This window comes from Corvus hawaiiensis, chromosome 21 (genome assembly GCF_020740725.1).
Source record: "Corvus hawaiiensis isolate bCorHaw1 chromosome 21, bCorHaw1.pri.cur, whole genome shotgun sequence".
Lineage (NCBI taxonomy): Eukaryota > Metazoa > Chordata > Aves > Passeriformes > Corvidae > Corvus > Corvus hawaiiensis.
In genome coordinates this window covers 8,032,348-8,058,092 of record NC_063233.1, presented here as the reverse complement: position 1 = coordinate 8,058,092, position 25,745 = coordinate 8,032,348, and the positions used below count along the sequence as shown (strand labels likewise).

Below are 25,745 nucleotides of genomic sequence, written 5' to 3'. Positions count from 1 at the left end.
TTTTTTCTTCCTTCCTTCCCTGCTTCTAATAGCAACCAGGTGCTCCGACACTTAACCTGTGTGCTGCTGTGAAATTGCCTGTCTAGTGCAAACACCCATGTGAGGCCCAGGGCCTCGAGGATTTGCTTTATCCCAGGATTTGTAACCTAATCTCAGGGAGATTGTCCATTTATATCAGCCACCTTAAAAATTCATATTTTTGTTGTTGTTTAAACATGAGAGGAGAAAATCATCTCTTGACTTTTGTTGTTGTTGTTGGTTTTTTGTTGGTTTTTTTTTTAAGAACTATCTTTAAGGCCTTGGCTGCAAACTTTGTTTTTTATTAAACGTGCTACTGTGTTTTAAATTGGTAGCAGGGCAAATGCTTGGAGGATTATATCAAAGTCTGCTGGAGTTAATCAGTTGCATATATATCTATAGGTTTGCTACTTACAAAACTTAACAGTTCTTGCATGAAAGACAGAGGAGAGTAGTCTGTGTAAGAAAAAATGTTCAAAACCAAATGTGTTTAAGGTCCTAAACAGGACCTGGGTTTCAGAGCAGAGGTGCTATAGGCAGGCATGTAATCCTGCCCCAGGGCATCTTGGGCAGGCTTGGAGCTGGTCTGAGCAGCAAATGCACCTCAGAGGGACAGATGAGCAGCTGAGTTGCAGTGGTTTAAACCTGGAGTGTTTTGCTGGGTTACTTGGGATTTACACCTACAGAAGGGAAAGCAGAGCTGCAGACTAATTGCCTGTTTTGGATTTGTGGTGATTATGAGAGTTGGTGGTGGCTTTGGTTCATAGAAATATTCCAAGGATCCAAGGATATTTTCCTTTTCTAACGCATTGGATCCTTTAACCTCTGACTTCAATCCCAAACCTGTGGGTTATTGCATAAGTGGGTAAGGTGGCTGGTTTAGGTGTTAGTTCAACTTTCTGACACAGCCAGAAGCAAAAGTTGAGTCTGGGCTTCAGAGAGCACAGAGTCCTGCTGAACGTACCCACCAAGTGTTCAGCTGAGATTATCTGTTCAGGTCGTTGGCTGCTCCGTCATTCTTCCTTGGAAACACCCAGTTCAGGTTTAAGTTGGATTTGGGAGCAGAAATCCACCATATGGTCCCCAGTCTCCCATCCAGCCCCTGAGTGTTCATTCAGTACTCCAAATACCGTTTTCCTGTGCTTGTAAACAAATCATTAAAAAGCTGGAGGGCACAGAGCAAACCTGCGGCCCCTGTTGGCACGTCTCTCCTCATAGATAGAGAGACAGAAAAGCCTCTCCAAGGCTGTTTCCTTGGCATTTATATCTTCTGAGTCAGCTCGGTATCTGAGAGAGAGGCAAGAGACTTGTTTTGAGGCCTTTGCACCTGCCATGTTGCTGGGCTTATCCAAACAGGGAGAGCTCGGACCACAGCTGAAATAACAGCCCGGCACAAGAGCTCGGGATTTTTGACGTCCTTCTTGTGTTTACAGCATCCCACCCCTCCTCTCTCCCAACTGCAGAGTCGGGCAGGAATTCTCTTCATTATCTTCTGCCATGCTTCTCATGCCATTTTTATTAAAAAAAGGCAGAGCCAGGGGGAGCGTGTGTGAGAGGAGAGAAGAAGAAGAAAACAGTCGTATTTGTGCAGTCAATGGCAATGAGGGGAAAAGAATGGAAGCTGGGGAGCAGACCTTTTTTGGGTTGTCCTAAAGTGGCCTCATTCCCTGGCTTACTCTTTATCACTTGCTTTTGGAGCACCTGAGGATAGTGAAAACTGTACACACCACGGTGTTAGTGGATATTTGGGGTAATTTGGGACCTCTGGAATTGGCACTGGGTGTTTCAGAGGCTGTGAGCAGCATGTGGGGACAGACTGGACAGCTCCAGGCTGAGTCCGACAGACCTTCAGCTCTTCTGTTTGTGGTTGTAATTCAGTCCACCCTGGCAGCTGATCTAAAGCATTGCAACGAGGGAAGATGTGGGGTTGCTGCTGTTTGCTGCCAGCAGATTTCCTGTTTTGCTCTGCAAGGCTTCCCTGCTAGAGAAGAAGAGCAGAGGTGACAGTGTTAGAGGGAAATAGGGGTGTCACGGGCAGCCCAGGGCTCATTCTGGGCCGCAGAGCGATGGCAAGGAAATACCAAATTTTGGCTCAAGTGTTTGGTGGCTGTTTAAGGTCAAAGACAGATGGGTCCTTCATGAGGACACTTCAGGTGCCTGTTTCACAAGACTGGCTATGGCAGCCGTAATTTAATTGGGGATGCTTAAGACCATGTCATCTTGTCCTTAAACAGGAACACTGTCTGCTTTCATTGCTGTCTGACCATTTGTCTTTTCATTTGGCTCAGCCATAAGGATATTTTTAATTCTGTTGGAAACAAGTCTTTGCCATATAAGAAACCCTCCTGCTGTTATTTGTAGTAGGAAAAACATATATGCCATGCTAGTAGGAAAGGAGGCATGGGATGTTTGCTTTCCCTCAATGCTTTCATTGCCTCTCGAGTGTGTGCTGTGTCCTCAGATGCTGAAACGCTACAGCGTGCACAGAGCAGATATGGATAGGGCAGTGCCAGCCCTTGCAGGTCTGCTGGAACTCAAGGGTATGAGTGTTTCTTCTGTCAACTCAATGATCCTTTGAACCCACCTTGGTCTGAGTCGAAAACAACTTCCCACAGGTATAATTTTTCCCGTTAAGTTTTCCAGGAACACCCAAACTGAGAGCAGAGGTCCCTTGCCTGGGGGAGAGAAAGCAAGATTAACTCAAATATCCAGCCTCCCCAGTAAAAACAGGAAAAGAATTAGAGGGTTCTATATGCCTGACCCTGGATCCGCCACTTGCCACAACAGACAGGAAAGTTGCCCTCGTGGTATTTCACATGGCACGTCCTAATTCCCCCTCTAAGAAGAGGGCTTGAGTCATTGCTTTTTAATAAGGCTGCCTCCCTACAGGCGGAAGCTGCAGCGATCAATGCGGCTTACTCAGTTCTGGAAAAGGTCATTAAAAGACCATAGATATAAATTTAAAGAGTGTTTGTTCACATCCTTGATGTTAAAGATGTTCGTCTCTCTCACTTCCTTAAGTAGCATCTTACGGAGCTGCGGTGCGCCGGGTCCTGCCTGGCAGTGGAGTGGAAAGTGCCCCTTGTTGCTGTCACTGTGCCACCAGCTCCCAGGGAAGGTGGGAGAGGAAATAAACGGTCAAAAATCACACTTTTATCACCACTAGGAGCACAGCTTGTCTTGCTGACATCTCCAGATACAATCTGTAATATCGACCTTGGTATCCTACACCTATAGAGAGGGAATAAACTCTTCCCCTCCCTGTTCTTGCCTTCCTTCCTCCCTCCCTCACTATGGGACTGGATTACTGCCTGCAGTATTGCACATACCATCCCTTTAGCAGCTACATTTCTATAAATGTGGGCACTGTGAAGGAATGCTAAAACTCTCAGTTGCTGCCAATATGACACATTTAACAGTTCAGGAGGATATAAGTATCTCACGTTCCAGTTGTTGAAACGTGAAATGCCACATCCAGCTCAGTCCACTTTTTTGTCACTGTTGCATCAGGCCAGGGTGGGTTGAGAGCATGATGGCTTCAGTTTTGAGTTTCTAAGGTGGTTTTGGTGTTCCAGTCCAGACACATCTCCAGCTCTGCCTGTGTGATGCTGGAGAGCCCCTCTGGAGCAGACATCCCATTTCTGAGCTCCTCTGGGCACCACTGGTTTGTTGGTGCTGCCCTGGATGTCGCACCCTGGGGCTCCTCTGCTGTCCCCCAGTGCAAGGAAGACTGTGAAGCTTCAGGTTGCTCTTGCCTGGGCTGCCCAGGAGGGGATTTGGGATGAGGATGGGGAGGATTGGCCCCTCTGGAGGCCTGGTCCCAGGGCTGCCATTGCTCCACATGTCTCCAGGCATTTGTCTTCCCTTTCCTTGTATTTTAACCTACGACAAGGATATTGGGGTATCCTGAGCATAAATAATTTAATAGCTGCTATTTTCTACCCAAACTGCAGAGGAGTAAGGGGAACCAGGCAGTTCAAATAATGTTTTGTTATAACAGAGATTTTGTTCACCTTCTTTTTTGGAGAAGAAATGGCATTTTTTTTTTGGTGACACTAAATTTTAAGGATCATTTGCCTGTCACAACATATCATTTCTCCAAGAACTTTCCATCTTTGAGAAGGTTGCAGCTGGATATCTCCCCTTCCCAATGTGTAGCAGGTGACAGGGTTAGAGCACAGACCAGTGCCACAAAGCCAGCAGCCAATGTGCTCCATGTCCACAGGGCCCTCTCCCCACACAAAGTTTTCCATTTTAATCCATACAATTAAAGAAGCCAGAGTTGTCCCCACCTAATAACTTTCATTTCAAATTTTCTGTCTTATTCAATCATGTACACATTCATGTCCAGCCACCTCATAATTCATAACAACCATATTCTCTCTCGTGCTTGATTTAGTTCCAGGTTTTCTTCCATTGTATTCTGCAAACTTCCAAACAAATGTGAGCTTTTCCTGTTGTCCCTTTGCTTACATGTGCACACAAATACTTCCCTCCAGTAAAAGCCACATGCAAGACACACTCACTGCTCTTAGCCTACCCCATCACCTGAAGTTATTGGTGGAAATCACACCAAAAATCAGAATGTGGAAACTCCTATTTTGCACTCAGTACTGCAATCTCCATGCATCAGAAAGCAGCCCCAACTGTTTATTTGTTTTGTAGCTGCCCCAACTGTTCATTTGTTACCATTTTCAAAAAATTGAATCTTTTTTTGTGGTTAGCAGATCCCCAGTGACAAATTCACATTTCTGCAAGTGTACTCGTTAATCTTAAATATTTTACAAATGGTTTTGAGATGGTTTTGAGACAGAACTTGAGAAATAACTGTTCTTTAATAATCAAAGCTTGGCTCTGCTTTGATTTCCTCAGTATATATGAGAAACCTTCCATCTTAGTAAGTGGATTTATCTGGGAGTGAAATCTAGAGGAAAACCCTCATTATTTTACTACAGTGTGTGTTTGGCCACTTTAGTTACTTCCTATAATTCCTTTTTTTTTTTTTTCTTCCAGAAAAACAGTTGCTTTAAACAAGTCCCAAGGGCAGAAGTTTGAAACTTTTCACTTTGATTGAATAAACAGTCTTACCAATATCTGGGTAGACATCTCCCGAGCCTGTAGGTGAATTAAGATACTGTTTGTGCTACATGAAGTCTCAAATTTGGCTAATAGGAGCTACAGATTGTTCTGACAGGAATCAGGTGCAGAAGGAATGAGAAAGCCAGTTCTGTTTTCATTCCACCGAGTTTCAGTCCCATTCCACTGCCATGCGCAGTAACAAAGAGTCAGATCCCAGTGCTGTTGGAGTGCAATTCATTCAATGCCAGTTATTTTGCAGACACAGTATCCATGAGAAACAGCTTTGTTGTAAAATATAGTGTGGGATATTGGAGTTTAAGTCATGCTTGTTAATTTAATGAATGTTGTAAGGAGATACCTATTTCGTGAACCTGAAGATTTCAGTAGCTCATTGATATCCACTTGAATGGCTTTGCTGCTCTGCGTAGTAGATTTATCTCCTCGTAGTACACACTTCATTAGTAGATGCTTTTTGACCAAGTTGCTGTGACAAAAAGCCATGCATATTGCTGTCAGTAATTGGGGCAATGTGAGCGCAGTGAGCAGAGGACTGGCGGGGTTAGGGAAGAGCTGGGTTGCCTTTCCTGCTCTGCAATTAACCTGATTGATGACTTCAAGCAAATCATTTTGCCTTGGCCACTCCATGGCTTTACAAATCGGCACAAAGAGGACAACTGTAATAACTTTCTTTGAGGAAGGTTTTGAGTTTTGATAGTGTAAAAGACTTTGTGAAAGAGCTAAACATTTTTATTAGGCTTATATTATTTCCATATTGCATATGAAAAATATTATTCCTCATTTACAGATGCACAGGATTTAGGTAATTATGGCTTTGCATAAATATGTAACAGTTTGCTAATTCTTTCTGTGAATATTTCGATGCTAATACCCTGATCCGGTGCTGTCGTGTGGATCCTATTTTTTGCTCTGGAAGAAACCATCTTTTTAACTCTACTGTTTTAATGCCCATATGTGAAGTGAATAACTTATTTGTCCATCACTGAAATATCCTCAGCCCCATTCTGTCTTAACACTAATCATCACATTCCCACTGGCTCCAGGTGCAGCTGGATTGAGCTCAGGGCTGCTCAGGAAATAATGCGTATTTATAAGAATAATGTATTACAGGGTATTTTAAATCCCTTAAATGAACCGTGGCACAAACTTGCTGGTAGCACTGTCCCTGACGTGGAGCAGGAGTGTCCAAGGCTGAACACAGTGAGGCACAGGGCTGGTTCCTCAGGTGTTGAGGTACTGTTGACTGTTGGTGGTGCTCTCAGTGTTTCCCACTGCTCATGGTGAGGGTTGGCACTGCCACGGTGTCAGTGCAATGCCGTCTCTGCAGCGGGTGGAGATGTAAGCAGCAACTCACCAAAATGCATGGCTTTCATCAGGAAATGGTTTAGCTGTCAGGTGGTCAAGAGCTGCACCTATTTCAGAGTCGTGCATAAATCAAGCATAGACAAAGGTAGTGCTGATTGTGCTCACAAGAAAAAGACACCCAACCAAAAAACGGATCCCATCAAAACAAGGTAGGAATGCTGGGAGGAGCTGATTGAATTAAACCTTGCTTTTTTGGCAGCCAACCCCCACTTCAGTCCCTCCTTCTCTGCCCTTTGCTGGTGCCTTTGTTGTACGAATCACTGACTTTCCTTTTGTCTTGCAGGGAGCTGAGCGACAGGACCACGTACAGATACCAGGTGGTCATTGTGTCCGGGATGGAGGAGAGCGAGCCTTCCCCCGCGCTCCTTTATATCTCTGGGAGTGGATACTGTGGAGACGGGATTATCCAAATGTAAGTCTGGAGCGGGCAAACAGATAAATCTGGGCACATCTCCTCAGCCAGAATCTGAGACTAGGAAGGAATTGATGACCTCTGATGTCTCCTTAGGTTAGGCTGGCTCTCATCTGTAGATAATGACTCACGTGCTTGATGATTACCGGGATGATGACATTTAATTGTAACGTAGGCCCCGCTCTCCTGGCACCAGGAGATACAGACAGAGATACAGATAATGGAGTCCAGACAGCAGGATCGATAGGCAAGGACGCTCTGTGCTGTTTATGCTGTTTGCCTGTGTATCCATATCTTTATACATGTATATGACATTTCCTACACAGAGCTGGCGCTGGAAAAATTCACACAGCCTTTGATGTTGTCCTTAGATGTGGAGTCCCATGTGTGTGGCAGCTGGGTAACACCCTGCCACGTGTTGGGGCCAAGCTCCTGGTGCAACCCCTTGTTTGACTGAGCACCAGAGCTGGGATGTATTTGGAGGTGATAGATTTGGCCTCTGAGGGAGAGCATTGGGAATTGCATGTTCTCAATCAGCTTCCCTCTCTCACCAGTCCCCAGGCCACCGAAAACGTAAAACAATCCTTCACAACTATGTTAGGGTTTATTCTTTTACTACGTTGGCCCTTAAGGCTGCTGCTTCAGAGCTTCCTGGCATTAGGTAATTTAATTATTTAAACTATGGAAGTAACAACAAGCAAGTGCTTAACCCAGCCAGTATTATTTGCTTGAAATAATGCTGATCAGCAATCACGCAGCACAACTCTGTCAGACGATATACCTGGCAGCAAATATTTGCAGGAAGAGGCCCAACAGGCAAGGAAATCGAAGAAAACAATCAACAACATATGAATCCAGGGCAGTCCTGGAAAGAGAGGTGGAGAAAGACAGATTAATTTTGCTTTACATAACTTTTCTGCTACTGTTGTTTGCACATTCCTCAAACATCACTTGTGGCTTTGCAGCAAGTGTCAAACAATAGCTGAGCTGCCTCAGGAGCGAGCAGGAACCAGACTGTGTCACAGCTTGGTTGGTTGTGGCCCCACTTGCAGCTGTAGTAGCCCCTTTCTCATCTGGTTCCCACTCTTCTCCGCACACGCTGCCGCAGCCGTGCGGGCTGGCACGAGGCAGGGCTCCATCCCCAGCACCCTCTGCTCCCTGTTGACTGCTTTCCTCCGAGTGCTGTCACCCGGAATAGCCCAGCTCCAGGCTTTGTGCCTTGTTATTCCCATGCTGGGGTCACAGGCTGGCCCTTCCAGATTTAATACAAAGACTTTCAGAGATTCCTGTTCTCTTTTTCCCCACCTGCTGAGCTACAGCCACACCAGCTATGAAGGAAGTTGCTCATATCCTCATCAGATAACAGCAAGTGGTATCCACATGTGCAGGAGGGAACTGGCCAGGCAAGCCTGTGAACCAGGAATGATGAAAGTCCTCTCTTAAGGAGGAAGGGAGAGGTATTTTAGGGGTCGGCACACAAAGCCGCTGTACCAGATTTCGGGACTTTGGGGTTCTTCAGAGGGATTGCACAGACCATTGGGTTGATGCCACTTCGCCAGCTGACTGCTTTTTGCATGTGTGTGCCCTGCCTACAGAGAACTGGGAGAAGAATGTGATGACATGAACAAGATCAACGGCGATGGCTGTTCCCTGTTCTGCCTGCAGGAGCTGTCCTTTAATTGCATTGGTAAGTCTGGCTCAGAGCCCTTCGACCCACAGCGGGCAACAACTCCGTGCAGAGGGCAAGGGAAAAACCAGCAGTACTTTCAGCATTTCCAGCTGAAGAGTTGTCATGGAAGAGAGAAAAAAGGTGGAATTTGTAGGTTTGAAAGGCGAACATATCTTCCCAGCTTCTGGTCATTTTGATGGGAAATTGGTTCTGCTGGCTTTGAAACAGCCCAGGACTTAGGGCTAAGTCAGCCATTGTGGGACTGATCCAAAGCCCATTGAAGTCAGTGGGTGGCTTTCCACTGGCTTCAATAGGCTTTAGATCTGACTACGTGAGAAGACATGAACTGATTTTTTCTGGTAAACAGGAGGAGGAGTGAAAGGGGAAGGGACTGAGACCAGAAGCAAGTCCAGCTGAGGTCACACCTCCTTTGAGTTGCAAATCAATATCTGAGGATCAAAGGTCTGGCTAATCCCCTTTTTCAGAGGTGAAAACTACTTAATCAGATTTCATTTGCAAGCCTGGTTTGCTCTGATTAGCAAAACCTGTAAGCACAATGGCCGGAAGATGCTCGAGCTATCGGGGCTGCAGTTGCGAGCTTTACATATTTATTAAACTCTCTAGGAATGCTGGGGACAGAGAAGGGAAATGGAGACCAATTTACACTGCACCTTCTGTGGAGTTGCTTTTTATACCGAGGGCTCTGTGAGGTCTGGGAAAGGACGAAACTTGCAGAGCTTCAGGAACCAAGGTTAATGTTTATAAAGGATCGGCTTTTCCTCAAGACATTTTACGGGACTCCTTATCTGGACTGACCAAGCAAACACTCTGTCCCATGTTGTCCCATGCCTTCAGCTCAGCGGATCAGTCCTCAGCAGATAATACAATGTTGGCAAGTCTGAAATTTGCTCTTTTTGGCAATTTGACCATTATCTCTTGTGCCTGGAGCAACATAGAATGGACCTCGCAGGCACCATGTTTCCCTTGGGTGGTAAACTGGGGGCTGCTTGGCTCATCAGAACAGCTACATTTTTACTTCAGCATCCCACACTGTGAGACTTGAGGCCCGATTTGGTGATGTAGTTATTTACATGTGTAAGTAGTTCTATTGAAATCGGGCATATTTATGGTCGAGGCTAATTGTGACTCTTGGTGGTCTTGAAGTTACATTTGTGTTGCAAGTAACTTGCTGCCTTAGAGCCCCAAGCACTGAAAGATTTTAGTCATAATATTTTGAAAGTGGGATAAACACTTACGCAAACGCTTTGGGTTCCCCAGACATCAGGCGTGGCGTGAGGCTGGTTCCAGCAAGGGTTTGGGCTGGTGCTGGATGGTTGTGTCTGTATCACCCTGCTCAACAGCAGGGCTGAATTCCTTGGTCCAGGTCTGTGCTTTGACCGCATCCCAGCGTTACATTAGGACATGACCCAGGTCCTCCCTTATGTCCATTGGTTTTCTAGGAAGCCAGGTGATGTGGGCTGGGTGGGAGCTGCAAAATGCTCCAAAAAAGTCCACGGACAGGAGTAAGAGTGGGGTGTCCCAAGCCTTGGACCACACAGTGGTGTTCTTCCAGGGGTATGCAGGAGTCTGCTTTATGCCTTCGTACATAAAATCATGGAATTGGTTATGTTGGGAAAACCTTTAAGATCAGCGAGTCTAATTGTATCATCCATCCACTATCATCCAACCATTCATCCCCTGTTCATCTCCAGGAGCAGCAGCAGGGCTGCCTGAGGGTGTGGGACAGAGCTGTCTGACAGCAGTCTGACTAGAAAACGAAGCAACTAAAACATACAGATTTTTCTACCCCATGACAGAGGAAGTGGGTTTTCAGATTTGCTTGTGTTGGAAAGGAGAGGGGAATTCCAGGGGCAAAAAAGTTGTTTGTTTGTCACGGGCTCTGGAAGGTTGTGGTTTGCACAGATCCTGGATTACAAAACAAATGATATCAAATTGCTTGTGAAATATTGAATATAGGGGACTCAGATGAATCAAATTAGCTGAATCAAAGGGAAGGTGCAGGAACAGAGACCTTACAAATGCTTTGTTGGGTGACTTTACAGTCATACTGGTGTGACTGCTGTGGTGGTGATGGGCTCAGTGTGTGTGCAGGGTCTGTGAGGGCAGCCCCACTGCTGTTTTCAGGCAAACGCTGCCTTCAGGTCTCTAGGACAGGTTCAGAGGAGGTTCAGAGACCTGTGAAACACATCCTGTTGGCTCTTGTGGTAGCTGGACCACCGTGAGTTATGACCCCAAGAGCTAAGGAGACACTGCCAGTTTGTCTTTCAGACAAATGAACAGCGCTGATTTATGTTCTTCTTAGCATATCAGGCGCTAAAATCTCACCAGAACATATAAAGATGTTGGGGAAGTGAGTGGCTGCACATACTACATAATAAATAATAGTAAAAAAGAGCAGAAATTCAGCATTCTCCATAATCTAACAATATCAGACTTAATCCTCTGCCTTAAGCTGAACAAAAGTCTTCTTTGATATCGGTGGGGTGTTTTCCTGGAAAATATAGAATTCTTGGGTTGTCATTTGAGGAGCAGAAAAAAATAAGCGTAATTTATTTCCATGTTTACAAGGCTAACACATGTTATAATCCTGTAGAACAACAAGTAGTTATTTCAGAGGGTGTTATTTTTTCAGTGATGTTCTTGTTGTATTATGTAGCTCTTTAGAGCCCCGGGAATCACTCCCCTTCACCAAAGAATTCAGTGAGCCTCAAACACATGTTCAGAGGCTTTGCTGAATCGGGGGCCTCAGGGTTTGATCTTGCAAATGCTTTCTTCCAGGCATGTTTCTGAACTACCACAAGGCATTCTTTAGACTTCAGCAAATCTAACCACAACAGTGAATGCAATGCTCGTCACAAATTGTCTGCAGGATTGGGTCCCACGTGGCTGCAAAGAACCGCTAAACATTTTGTTTGCTAAAGACAGGGCTGAAGGGGCATCGTGGGCGGGTTCCAGAGGAGGAGGTTTGATAGCAAAGCCCAAGTGAGCTCCTGCCTCCTAAAGCAGAGACCATGCAAGTCGCCTCACTTGGTAGGAGAGAAATACAACAGAGCCCGCAAGCACCACCAGGCTCTAGATTCAGAGCCATGAATCACAGAATAATTTAGGTTCAGAGGACTCTCTGGAGGTCTCTGGTCCAAGGAGGGCCAGCTTCAAAGTTAGAGCCAGCTTCAAAGTTGGAGCGTGTTGCTCAGGGTCATGTTCAGCTGCATTCTGGATATTTCCAGGGATGGAGGCAGCCTGTTTGCAGGTGTCCCTCTGCCTCTCTCGCTCCCTTTGCCTTTTAGGATCATGGGGTTTATGGGCTTTTTTAATTGGTCCAACTTTCCTTTGACTAAATGGCACAAGGCTCTCAAGACACTTTGCGCTAGTGCCTGTAATAAAATTAAACTTCTTTTTATTTTTTGTCTTGCTTTTGTTTTTCCTCCTTCTTTCCTCTCTAATCAGATAACAGTGGATCAATCTGCTCTGCCAGGGAGGAGGGGTGCGGGGGAAGGAAGGAGGGAGGCAGGGAAGAAAACTGTGTGGTCTCACTGTCAGGCTGTCCTGGCCTTCTCTGAGCACAAAGCCGAGGAACAGAAAACAGAAAAGATTAATAGCATTTTCTTCCTGCAACATGCTGAAGAGCGACAGTGAGATTAATTAATTAATTAATGGAAGCATCTGGCATTGCTCCGTTTTTTAAGTTCTGCAGCACTCTCACCCTTCCCAACCTGAAATTTATCATCTCTACCTTTCCTCCCCCCACCCCGCTTCATGTAGCAGGTTTTGCATATTTTTATCTTTTCCACACAGAATTTGGTCCCACAGGGAAAGTTTCACTTTGCCTTTGGATTTGTAGGAGACAGGCAATTCAGAGCCGTGTCCGTGTGACTGATGCACCCCTCTCCTACCACTGGGCTGCTTTCCTTTCACCTTGCTCCTGATTACTCCCGGGATAACTGATTTTTGCGGTTACCGCGGATCTCAGCCAAGTTCAACCCGACGTGTCCTGTGTAAAACAGACCCCATTTGTAAGAGTTATGATTCGCAGTGGTGGGAACCTGGGGCTTAGCACTTGATCCATTCCCAGTGGAGTGTTGAGAAATGGGTGTCTGAGGCACAGCTGAGCACCTTGTCCTTGGCGTGCACTCTCCCACACACCAGCACTGCACACCCAGATATATGTGGGACGTTGAAAAAGAGCCCGGCTTTCATTTGCATTCCTTTTGTGGAGTGGGATGTGCATTATGCATTGATTTAGCTCACCAGGGCTGAAGAAAGAGAAGGATATAATAAAAAAGATGCAGAGATCAATAAAAAGGGAGGGAGCGGGAGAGAAAGTAATATGGAAAGAGATGAGTAAAGACTGATAGACACATTGAAACACAGCTGCGAAGTAACTCCAGAACTTCTATCTCCCCTTAAGTTTGCCAGGTAATTTATGTGGTTTTCAGACACATCTTATTGGTGTTATTATTGCTACACTTTATCTCCTTTTCTTATAAGGGACTCTTGGCTAAAGCCTTTTCACAGCAAAACAGGGCAGCACTTCCACTGACTTCCACATGTGAATGGTCACCCTGAAGAACAGGAATGTTTCAGGTTAGACACACATCTCGGTGGTGTGTTGGATTAGGGCCTCAGGGATGTAAAATACAAAGAAAAGGCACAGAGCAGAGGCAAAGGGAAAATAAATATATCTAGCTCTTGAATTTACCACCAATTTCTGGCATGCTTGAAACGTTAGTCACCAGTGGCTGCTCAGGGAGAAGTATGATTTTAATTTGACAATGATCCTTAAACACCTTTTCTTTTGTTCCTACTTTGCCCAAAATGTTTTTCTGCTACCTTACAAATCTGGATCTGTCTTCCTCCTCAGAGGCCTCTCCCTCCAGCTGTGAGCCTTACCTTTGTGGGAGCTCTATCCTTTACCTCTCCCATTATCCATAAATTAAGCATAGCACTTTCCCCTAATCTTATTGTTTGGCGGGCTGCATTGCATTCAGGGAAATGATTAATATTCATGAGCTTGCTATCTCTGTTTGGTGCATAATCCTCTGGGGAAATTGCAGTGTTAAATGAGTGACACAAACCTAATTTTATATGTCTTTTCTTTCCTTTCTTTCTTTTTCCTTTTTTCCCTTTCTGACAGAGAAGTAATGTGCTTAAAATAAATTGATGGATGACCATCCATATTCATTGTGGGCATGCTTTGAGAGTGCTCCCATCCTCTCCCCCTCCTTTCCTCATACTACTGCACAGGAACACAGCTTTGGCTGCCCAAATCGTGGCCCCACACAGCAGCTAATGGTGATTTTGCCTTCTTTCACCAGCATTAAATAGGCCTTGGCTGACCCTGCCGAGGGCTTTCAGTAGAACAACAGCATGGGAGAAACAGAGCCACCTTGCAAGAGAAACTCAGCATCTCCCAGGGCATCAATAAGGTGAAAGCATTGACCAAGGAGCTTGGGAAAGAGTTTTACTGTTGTTAAAGCAGCTGAGATTCTATAGCAGAATTTCATGGCAAATAGTCATGAATTTACTGGCCGGGGTTATTCAGATGATATTTGTGCGACTCCTTCAGCTTAAGGCAAATACTTTGAAGCTGACTGTTTCCTGCAGCTCGCGGGAGTGTGTCTACATGTTCTGAAATGTCTAAGCACTCATTTGGCAAGTTAGTAATCACAACATCCTCATAAAGTCTCTTAAAGTGATTTTCAGACTGTCATCATTAATAGTGCAATCCTAGGAGGGCCAGCTGAGCCACAGAGCAGAGAGAGCAGACATCTCAGGCAGCAAAACACAAAGGACAGATGCTTTTTTGTGGGGGAGAATGTGGGCTGGAGTGGTATTTGCCTGCATTTTTCCCTGGTCCAGTGACTCCAGCCCAGCTCAATCCAGCTTTAGTTTTTAGGACACAGCTACAATTAGAGTCCAGCAGGAGGATTACTTCTCTGCTTGTTGCATCCCTCACACACTACTGTCTGTGGATCTGAGAGGCTTCTACAGCTGGTCATACTCCCCTCAGAGCATCCTCTGTGACTCAACAGCAACTGTGCTCAGAGGATGATGCTGAGCACAAGACCTTCCTTTGCAGTAACATCCAACCACATGCACAAACATGCACTTTGTTTTCCTTGGGGCATGGCACTGCAGGGTTTGTGCTCCCTGGCTCCTTCTCCCAAACAATTGTGCCAGGTGTCTTGAAGGGCCATGCTGGCCACCTTTCTCATGGTCATAATGGTTACTCCTTTGTGTGACAGAAACCTCAAGACTTTCAGTTGAACATTTTCCAAGTTTAGCTGGTAAATCTGTGTAATATCAAAATCTTCTTGGCACTGCTTTATGCAACCATGCAGGGAGGAAAGCAAGGTGAGGTGGGAAGAGAACATGTGTTGTAGCGCTCTTACAACATGCCTGGTTGCCAGGGGTTGGAGATGGGTGTGTTGGGTCCTGTTGGCCATTCCTGGTTGCCAGGGGTTGGGGATGGCCACTTTGGCAGTGACGGCTCAGACAAGGTCTTGCTACCACTGCCAGCCATGGGAAATATCCTTTCTCTTAAGTGACAAAGACTCATGTTCTTGGAGGTGAAATATCAAATTTCAGTGCCGGGCTCTGCGAGGGAATTGTAATTGTATCTGTCTGCAGCAGACAGATCAATTGCATAATTCTGGTGCTCCGACTGCTATATCATAGCGAGGAGCCGAGTCCCGCCACACAAAGAAAGCCAGTCACGCCCAGGAATGCATTTCCACGAAGCAGCTGAATTACCAGGGATCCGTGCTCTGCAAAGGCATTATCCCTGCCCGCTCAGCTCAGGAGATGCTCAGACATGATTGTCATATTCCATGGAAAAAAAGCCTCCTGCGAGGCCCCTGGATGTTCCGCAGTAGATTGCGACACCCGCGCTGCCTTCATTTCCAAGGTGTCTGTTTTATTTCATTGAAGGAAGACGTCACCATTTATTGATATGCGACTTTATTCGGAAAGGTCTGCCCAAGCTCCGTGTAATGGTTTTCCTCCTTTCAAATCAGAACATCCAGGAAGGAAAGTAACTCTTGAATATTTTACTGTAGCAGGAAATATCTCTGTCTCTGCCTTCTTCAATATTAAAGAAGAGATTAGCAGATATCCTGGAAGCAGGCCATGTTATTCACTCTCTTCCCACTGAAGCCAAAGGTGAAACTCCCATAGAAATAAATGGAGCAGGTTCTGCGGTCACACAGCCGCTGAGTTCATGTGATCTGCAGTGGAATTATTTCCCCTTTTGTGATAGAAACCTCTGGATACATTTCTTCTCCTCTGTGTGAACATAAACACCCGTGCTGGAGATGCCGATTAAGTGACGTGGTGGTAAAACCCTGCTTCTGCAGAAGCTGCTGACTGGTGAGCCTGGGGTTTGGCCTTTGCTGTGTCTGAAGGCCTGCACACCTCCGGACAGACCTCACAGGGGTTAAAATGCAAATCTTGTTCTGTTCCAAGAATTTGTTACTCTGAGACAATGCTTCTGCATTTTTGTCCCCCCCCCCCCTTTTTTTTTTTCCTTTTTTTTTTCCGGATAAATAGTTATGTGGCATGAGGCTTGTTATAGTTGGAAACATCCCTGAGTAAACAGCTGAGATTAAAAATACTCCTTTTTTTTGTCTGGCCTTTAAAAAAAATGGTAGTTGCTGCACAAAAGAAGACTATGCCGATGCCAATCACTGTGTCCTGGCTGAAAACAGGAAGCTGCCCCCAGTGTCTGTCCCCAGCACTTTGACGACCCTGCTTGGACATTCAAAGCCTCATTTGAGGATGTGCCCTGTGCTTTGAATTGGATCTCTTTATCTCTCTCTTTTTTTTTTTTTTTTAATGAGGTGGAAGGCTGCCTGTCACAGATAAGTGTATATCCTGCTTGCTGGCCTCTGTCAGGCTTCACTCGTTTTGCTGATGATTTTCCAGCTTCTCCTCAAACAGGTAACAGTGATGGGGAGTTACCTGCTCATCCAGACCTGCTCTGGTAGGTGCTTCCAGTGCTCACTAAATCATCTGTGTCATCTCGGGCATCCTTTCATTTCTGAACCCCAGAGGAGGGATCTGTATTTCAGTACAAAAGGCAGCCTCTTGCACTGTGCTCGGGCAGCTTAGGAAGCAAGGAGGGATGGAGTTTGCATCATTTTCTGGTGCAACACACAAAAGCCCCAAGATTATTCTAGATCTTAAAGCTTGACTTCAAGAGTTAACAACACAGGTCTTGCCAATCTTTTTCCTCAAGTCACACTTCTCCAGGTTGATGCTGCCACGGAGTCTTCTTCAGGGATTCCCAGATGTCACAGAAATCTTTACTGAACTGGAGACTGCCTTTTCCCAAAACAAGGGCAAGACAGGAACTTTGGTTTGGCCCCAATGTTTTTCTGCCTTAAGTAAGAACTTTCTAGGGGAAAAGGAGCTTGGGCTGCCTGAATGAAAATGTGTTCCCTGTGTCCAGCTCAGCATCCTCCAGCATCTGTTGTCAATCCCCCAGAGATGCTCTCTTCTGCTGCCAGGTGCTACTCCTGCAGACATTTTACTGTTCTAGATTTAAGCTGGATTTCCAGGCAACTGCTTTTTAATTTTTCGAAGTAATTTTTTCCTTGAGAACAAATCAGATATCCTGTATGTTCCCTTCCTCCGTACCTCCTTCAAATCAGGTTTATCTTTCAAGTGAGAAGTCCACGGCATTGATGAACGCAGTCTGTGGTGCAGGTCATGCATGACCAGTTCATTGCTGTGACCATCACCAGGTCTTGGGAGCCTCTAGACCTCTGTGGAGACAAAAATTAGCTCATGTTGCCAAGGCCACGGATGCATTTAATGTCACAGTAGTTAAGAAGAGAACAGAAAAAGCATTTTGCATTGTTATAGGAATAAAACCATTAGCTACTTATTCCTAGAAATACACCACTCCTGACACTGTCCTCTCTGGCTCTGAGCCTGTAGGACTCTATGAATATAACTGAGCTCTGTTCCCACCACTGAAGAAAGGGAAAAAGCCTGTTCGTTTTAATTTTGTGACGGCAGTTTTAGGAAGAAACAATCTGGTTGTTCTTTGCTTTGCACATGAAAATGTAAAGCTCAACATGTAACCTACCAATCATCCAAGACCACTGGAAGAATCCGGAGTAGAGCTGGTGCTCCACACCTTAAGGAAGAACCTCTGCTAGTTTTTTGGCAGCCCACCCAGTGATGCAGCACATTTGGCTGTTGAAGGTTGGTGCCCTCATCAGTGTCTGGGAAGGATTTAATGACATTCCCCTCTTTGCCATCACCCAGAACTGGGAAGCTCTCAGGCAGGAAAGGTCTTCCCCTCTTCTTACCAGCACTCCCCTCAAGGCACAGCACTTCACACTGTGTGATGAGTCAGTAGTGAGACCGACAGATCTTCCTTGAAAGTAACCAGGGTTGTAAAGCCACTTTCCCTCACCATTTTCAAAGCACACAAAGGCGAGTGGGTACCTCATCTCTCAGCTTCTGTGCACAGTGTCCCATGGACGTGGGATGCGTGGCTCTCCAGGGCCGGCACAGCTCCAGGGCTCATGACAGTGCTGTTCAGCAGGACTTGGTTAATCATTTAGGCAGCCCCCATCTAATTCAGACATCTCAGGCTCTCCTTTCAGTTCCTCCCTCGGGTTTTGCAGACTCTGATCAGACAGATTTATTGGGGTCTTAAGCATAATCAGGAACAAATTAGCCTCTGTTAGGATCACACACTGTCCTGGATCACAGCTTTTCAAAGGCTGCTTTCCCCTCCGTGAGTATGAATTAAGTCATCAGGCTGGAGTAGGCCTTGAGTATTCTTTTATCCCAAACACATGATCTTATCAGAAGCCCATTACGTTTATCATCTCATTAGGAGGGAACATTTGGAGCCAGTGCAGGAGTATGTTGCTCTATAAATGTTGTGCTTACTTCAGTGCCTGTCGTGAAAAGAAGTCAGTGCTTTGGGAAGGCCGGGAAACACTGTCTAAATGCATGTGCCTAAAATTAGGCTGTGAGTTTGTGGGTATGTGTTTGCATGGGGGGGTGGCTGAGTCGGGGATGTGTAAAGGGAGCGCCCGTGCGTTTGTGTGTCAGTGTTTCTGTCGGTGTGGGTGTGCAGCAGGGTGGTGATGTTTCACTGTACGTGCATATCTGACTGTGCATATGTTTATAGGCTGAAGGTCAGGTCTTTTTGATATGATAGGTATTTTCCTTTCTTTCTTTCTCCCTTTTTACAGAAATAAGCTTCTTTTCATAAAATGACAAAGAAGCTCTTTTTTCCCCAAAATGCATATTTTCATCTGTTTGGCATTTGTTTTTGAGGATTTTTGATTGCTGACCACAGTCTTTCTGGGGCTGAATATTTCTCAGAGATTCTGTTGGGGCTCTCACTCAAACTGGGACATAGTGGGTAAGCCACTTAGTTTTATCCTCCTGTCCTGAGACCTCGCCTATGCCTTGATAGGGGAGAGGAGCAGAACAAGAGATGCAGAAGGGTAAGGTGAGGCAACCAAGAGTTTGTCTCCATGGCCATCACAGTGACATTCTCATTCTACCCATTCCTTGAGCTGGCCAGACGCAGGGCATGGCTCTCCCAGGGATGAATGAGCCCCATGGGGGTAGCACTGCTGGGCTGCTTTAGGGCCCATCAGCACATCACCCGGACACCCCAGGAGCCATTGTCATCTCTTGTCTGGGAAACGCTCTCCCAAGCCCTCCTCGGAGCTCTTTCAGGGGTGGGGTATATGTTTGGTGGCTCCCAGACAAATGAAGATTTTAAGATGTGACATGCAAGGGCAAGAAGTTTGGCCGCCCTGGGAATATTCATTCAGGGCTGCACTCATACGGCTGAAACACTTCCAGACTTGTGCTCCTTTTCACCAGCTTGGAGCACTGGCCTGACAAATACACAGTTCCCTACGCTTATCCATGTACACAAGTTATCCACAGAGGTTGTGATGAAATCAAACCATAATGACATTTTTCCCTGATAGACTTCTCCATTCTTTCAAAGCCACCCTCTCTTAAAGACCTGGAATATTACACAGGAGGAAAAGGAGTGAAAGTCATTAAATAATTGAATAGTAATAAACCGATTTTTTCTGGCTCATGATGGTATTTCACTGTGTAAACCAGGAGGAAAAATAAACAGGGGATTTAGTAGTTTGGAAGTAGCTCAAAATTGAGCAGCCGCTGGATTTTCTGACACCTAGCTCGCTATAGTCCAATGCTACCGACAGGACTCTCCTTAGGGATCCTTTCCATCAGTCCAGCTAGCAGCTCTGGCTAATTTCCTACCGTTTTTTCAACAGGCTTATTTGCCAGACAAAAATACAACAGGCTGTCAGAACTGGATACCTCTGGGGACTGGCAATGATAATACAATACAAAATAGGATACCAACAGGTCAAAGGTTTCCATTTCACAGAGTACTCTAATGACTGAAAGTCATTATTGCTATGCAGTCTGTTTGAAAAGAGTAGATGGATCTCAGTTCAGTTTTTAATGGGCCAGTGTTACAGAAACAACCTCAAAAATTTGGCATCTTTGTTGGCAGTCTCATTAGAGAAGCCACAGAATAAATGGGCAAGGATAATAAAGTCTCCTGCTGCTTTTGATCCTTTCAGGTCAAATCTGAGTCATGTTGGTTGAAGCCGTGTGTGTATGTGGCAAACTCACCCTCACACTGTGTGTACTGTAGCTGCCTTGGATAAACAGATCTGTTTGGCCCTTTGGTCATTACAACTGTGAACTTGGCAGTTTTCACCATCTCTACAGCCACAGTTGCTGCTGTTGTTGTTGATTTGCAGATATCTTTTAAAAACAAAAAGGGAAACATTTTAGACCAAATCCTCCGCTGGCGTTTTTCCATCCCAGCTGGTGGAATTATGCCAACACCCACATTTGCCTCTCTATGTATTTTCTATTGCTGCTTTCTTCTCCTTTTAAAAGGAGATAGATGAAAATAAGCAGAAACCCCCTATCATTAGGAAATATCTTCAGGGAATTGCCCAATACAAAAGTTGGTTATTGTTGCTTGGCTTTATTTAAATCACCTTGGTATGACCCAGAAGTGACCAATGCTTCCGCCTCCCCATGACCTGACACAGCAGATACAGGACCACTGATGGTATCAGGTCATAGGAACCACCCTGCAGACAAGTGTGATTTCTCTTCTCTGTTTCCCCCGGCAGATGAACCCAGCAGGTGCTATTTCCACGACGGTGATGGAGTCTGTGAGGAATTCGAGCAAATGACCAGCATCAAAGACTGTGGTGTTTACACTCCCAAAGGCTTCCTGGATCAGTGGGCTTCCAACGTCTCTGTCTCACACCACAGTGACCAGCAGTGCCCAGGGTGGGTGGTCATCGGTCAGCCAGCAGCAACCCAGGTGAGGACAGCATGTTCCTTCTTCTCTCCTGGAAGTCCAGCAAGGAGCAGTGTTCTCAGGTGGAGGTCAATGGTCAGCGTTCAGGGCTGCTGTTACCCCTGCCTATTCACTTGTTGCTTCACCAAGGAAGGCCCCTGGCAGCAGTTTCTCTCTTTCTGAGCCTGATTAGTAGTGATGAGTTGAAATTCAGTCCCAGTCACCCAACTCGAACTGGCTGAAGTTGTGGCTGGATTGATTCAATGAGCTGTGCAGGAGTCACCTCTCCCAGCCATCATCACCTAGAAGATAGACGGGCTCTTCACAGCAAGCACAGGGGACGAGCTTGTGGCAATGAGTTCTGAAGGCTAATGCCGAATAATACAAAAGAGTGTTCTTTCTTTTTTAATAGTTTTGTGTTTTCTGCCTCCCAGTTCCATAAAAGCACCCTATTGTTCTATTCTGAGAAAGGTCCTGTCCATTCCCAAAGCCATTCATTAGCTTTAACCCCCTTCTCCCATGTCTCCTTTGTAACATAAATAGCTCCAGTTACCATAACTTTACCTTTTGTCTCTTTGAGAGAATTAGATTCAAATGAGTTCAAAAAAACATTAGATAAATGCCTGAAAAACAGAGCTGTACAGGATGCAGATGCAGCAGTTCAGATGCAACCTGATTTGGGAAAGCCCACATTGCTTGTTGATGATTTTTAAAGGGAAAGGATCTTCATCTATAAGAGCTATTTTGTATATTCCTCCTTCAGCCCCCACTGTTGTCCCTTACTAGAGTACTTATCACACTAATCAACTTTGGCTGACTTCTGGTTGGATGCAGAGAAGTTTTTCTAAGAATCTAATTATCCAGGAGGTGTCTTGAGTGGGCAGTGCAGAGAGGAGTGCCGTGTCACAGATATGACAAGCAGATCTCTCTGTGAATAGTAAATGTTAAGCATTTCCAGTTGGCTTGCAAGAGAAAACATCTTTATGCAAGAGACTTGGCCTTGCTCACATTGCACAAGTCTGTAACAAATTAATGACCAGGTCAGTTCTAAATGCACAAAGCGTGGTTAGCTGGCAGAGTATCAAGACAGAATTCCGAGCCCAGTATTGACTTTTTGTCATGGTCTCATTTATTATTTCACACTGTAAAAGGAACTTTCCTCTGGACCCTTGCTTGTGCCTTCACAACTTGTTTCCCATTCAAGCTCCCTGTGCAGACCAAAGGCCAGTGTCTCCAGTTCAGGTGCTGCTTTTTGGGCATGTCCCCAGGCATTCTGTCCCCCTGCAGCTGCTCAGAGAGCTGCCCTGATTTTCTCTGAAGCACTGGTAGGAACTCAGCCACACCACACAGTAGGTAACATATGGTCCTGTGGTGGAAAAACCACCACCACGCATACACACAACAGAAAGCCCTGCTGTGTAGCCACAACTCAGGCGTGTTTGTTGTACCCAGATGAGATGAAGTTGTCACAGCTTTGTTAAAAAAAAAAAGGGGCAAAAAAAGCTGTTGTATTTATAGGCAGAGCAGTAGCATATCACACACTGGCAGAGTGAATGGGAACATGCCTCCTGTTATTGCCTGGCCCCTGGGGAGATAACAGTGTGCTATTTACTTCCAGCAAAAAGAATTTTTGCTTTAGCTCAGCTGGTCCTATTACACCAGTTTGAGTGCACGGGGTTCATTGACCTTTTTAATCACATAGATTTCGGGAAAGTCTTTGTTTCCCCCAGGAACAAGACAGTTGGCTTGGGAAAGCACCTGACTTGTCACTCTGGAGAGGTGAGGTGGGGCAGCAGGTCATCAGTCTGTTAGCTTGTGGAGATGAAAATTAACCTAAGAACTCCTGTAATCACTGCATGTAATGATCACTGTGTGTAAACATGTTTGGCTTCATTATCTGCACAAGCACTGAGCCTTAGGGGTTTTCTGTATTGATGAAAAGAGCACCTTTCCTCACCCAGATACCTTTCACAGTAGGTTGTGTGCTTGTTGGTCTTGTGCAAACTTTTCATGTTGTTGCTGGGTAGCTTCCTGATTAATCAGAGTGGTATTTGTGTTGGCCTCCCATCAGGAATGCCATGAAGGATATGTTTGAGTGCAGTGCCCAGCAATATACAGAATACATAAGCTGCCTATTTGTCAGCCATCCCCGTCTCTCATCATTGCCCCAGCGTTCTCAAGGCGCTCTAAAACATTTTAAGCATGTCCTGACTTCAAATGTTTCTCATCCTTAGATATCTCAACACCAGGTTCTCTGCATGACTGTCATAGTTCTGTCAAGGCTTTTTCTGAGGAGTTTGCATCCCAGGTTGGTTGGTCGTTCTGGTATCTCTCAGCAATATCTGCCCACGTGCCTTGTTTTCTGCCGGGGGATTGTTGATAAGCACAGGCTGGAGAGCACTTTCTTCTTGTTGTAGGGCTGTTTCTGTGACCTCTTTTCTCAGTTCACTGAAGACATTGCCCATGTCTGCAGCTGGCTTCTCCTTAGATACCCACACTTAGTTATTAGTTTGAGATGGCTCTTACATCACTTGTTAGTGTGAGGTTTCCGAATGGCGACATAGTAAGGGAGATAAAAAAGAAACTTCGCAGTATAAGATTTGTTTTGAACAATAAAATGCTTACAAAGAATGACACAGTCTTGGCAAAGAGATATAGATTTGAAAAACGGAAAGGTCAAACAGCCCCCCCTTTAAACAATCACCCTTTCTGCAGAAGCAAGACGGAGAAACAGCCACTTCTACTTTCCTGGCAGCCACCCTTCAATGCTGATTAAGAAATATTCTCAGTACTGACAGCATCATATTCAGAGCCAAAGAGGGCCAGTCAGCAACACTGCACCAGCACAGAAAGGCAAACACCAGTGCAGGGTAGTTTTGCAGTTTGATTTCTAATCTGGTGTTCTCCACAGACCTGGAAGCAGATGCTGCTCAGTACCTGTTGTCAGCTGCAGGAGGAATTCAGCAATAAGGGCTTTGCTCACTCTCGAGCTGTTTTTTTTTTCCTCATGCTTCTGCTGCGAGTTTGCAAACAGCCTCTCCTTGCACACCAGTTTTGTTTTGCCACAGTTTATGCTGGGTGAGTGCATTAGCTCCTGTTAGTCTCTCTTGCTGGAGTAAGTTGTACTGAGCAAGGCGGATTTGGGTATTTTGCTAAGGTGTCTGTACAGATGTGCCTCTGGAGGAAGCCTCTGACAGACCTATTCCAGCAGGGATGCTCCAGCTGCAGTGAGCAGAGCAGAGGCAGGTGAGTGCAGGCTGAGCACAGGACACTGGCAGTGCCATTTCTCCTTTCCTCTTGCTGGTGGCACTCCTGCTTTTGGAGAACTGATTCACCTGCAGTTTCCCCTTGGGCCTTTACAATAGAGGATTATAGGATGGGACTAATGGGTCTTCAGGTGGCTGTTTCCTGACCTTGCTCCTCCTGTCACAGCAATCTGTGCTCAAGACTTGGCTGTTGGTGTGGGTTGGTAATTTAGAAGGACAGTCCCCCAGGAACTGTCTTTTGTTGCATTTCCTCCTAGCTGTGCAGAAGTTGTTTAGACCAAGTAAACATATATAAATAATTTTTATATATATATTTTTATTTATATATATATATAAAAAAGTAAGTTTTTTTGTCCCTATGCCATTGTTTGAGCTTGGTTTTCCACTTTATGGAAAAGCCACACAGCTCAGGCACAGTTAACAGAACAGGGACTCTTTCCCAAGGCTGCTGGGCACAGACAGATCCTGGGATTCGTTTTCATTCCCAGACTAAAGAACACACCCTGTTCTCCTCTGGGTACCCCACAGGGGATTCTATGGAGTAAGAAGTTGTGGAAGGGGATTCTTATTACATCTTTCCCACAAGCAGAGACCCCCTCCTGCCCCTATTACAGTTCCCACAATTGCACTCATCCAGACTTGCTGCAGCAAACCTTCCACCAGCAGCAAAGATGTCTAGAATTGCAGCATGTCTGGAATAGCCCACAAAAGGAGAAGATAGGAGCACAAAAATATCCTGAATACTAAAAGAAATAACATGGTAGAGCAAGGGCTCCAAGAGTGGTAAGAAAATACTGTAAGAAAATTGAAGAGAAAGATGATGAAGTTCTCTGCCATGCAGTTTTATTCTGTCTAATAAATATAATGCTGAAGATAATTCCCCAAAGATCCAGCACAGCCAGAAAATAGAGTAATCTTGAACAGGAGTGGAAAGAGAGGAAACCTGCAACTTTTAATGGAGAAGCCATTCCTTTCCTTTGGGGTGATCTTGCTGAGAAGAGGGAGGGTGTCTGTCTGTCGGCTCTGCAAGTGGCCCTTTTTGAACTTCCCAATTCACAGCCAAGTCCTGTTGCTCTTCAATGGTAAGAGTTTTGTTGTGGTTGGAGGGATAAAAAATCCCCATTTTTAATAAGATGATTTGCTTTGCAAATGTCTTTGTTATTTATAGCCGAGCCAGACTTTGAACCACTAAGCTCTGGAGGATGAGGGCAGAATCCCACTAAGAAAAACCATTAATGGAGGAACCATGAGTGATCAGAGACCAGTTCTGGAAAAAGATGAACTGGACACTGTGCACAGGCTGTCACAGGAGGAATGTAGGTTTGCTGAACATGGCTGAGCTCATTTCCAGTACTGGCTGATCCACCAAAGGGCTTCAGCTTAGGTTACAGAGTCTCCAAGTCTAAAGTTAGTTCCAGGGGTCCAAAATTTTGTGTTCATTTCCCCTGGAAACTACAGACCAGCCAATTTGGTCTTTTGCCTGAGGCTGGAGAGTTGCGTCACGAGCCTGGCCCTGACTGTCAGGCAAATTCAGTCTGGAAAGCTCCTTCC

The 25,745-nt window shown here is 45.5% G+C and overlaps 1 protein-coding gene across 2 annotated transcripts in view; it reads left to right on the top strand.

Annotated features, from left to right (window-relative positions):
• Positions 1-25,745, top strand: part of PAPPA (pappalysin 1) — a 178,406-nt gene that overhangs the window by 84,561 nt on the left and 68,100 nt on the right. For both annotated transcript variants that reach the window (XM_048325816.1, XM_048325817.1), the window contains exons 8-10: positions 6,764-6,892; positions 8,488-8,579; positions 20,756-20,952. In XM_048325816.1, coding sequence (XP_048181773.1) covers positions 6,764-6,892; positions 8,488-8,579; positions 20,756-20,952 — 418 coding nt within the window. The remainder of the gene's footprint in view (positions 1-6,763; positions 6,893-8,487; positions 8,580-20,755; positions 20,953-25,745) is intronic.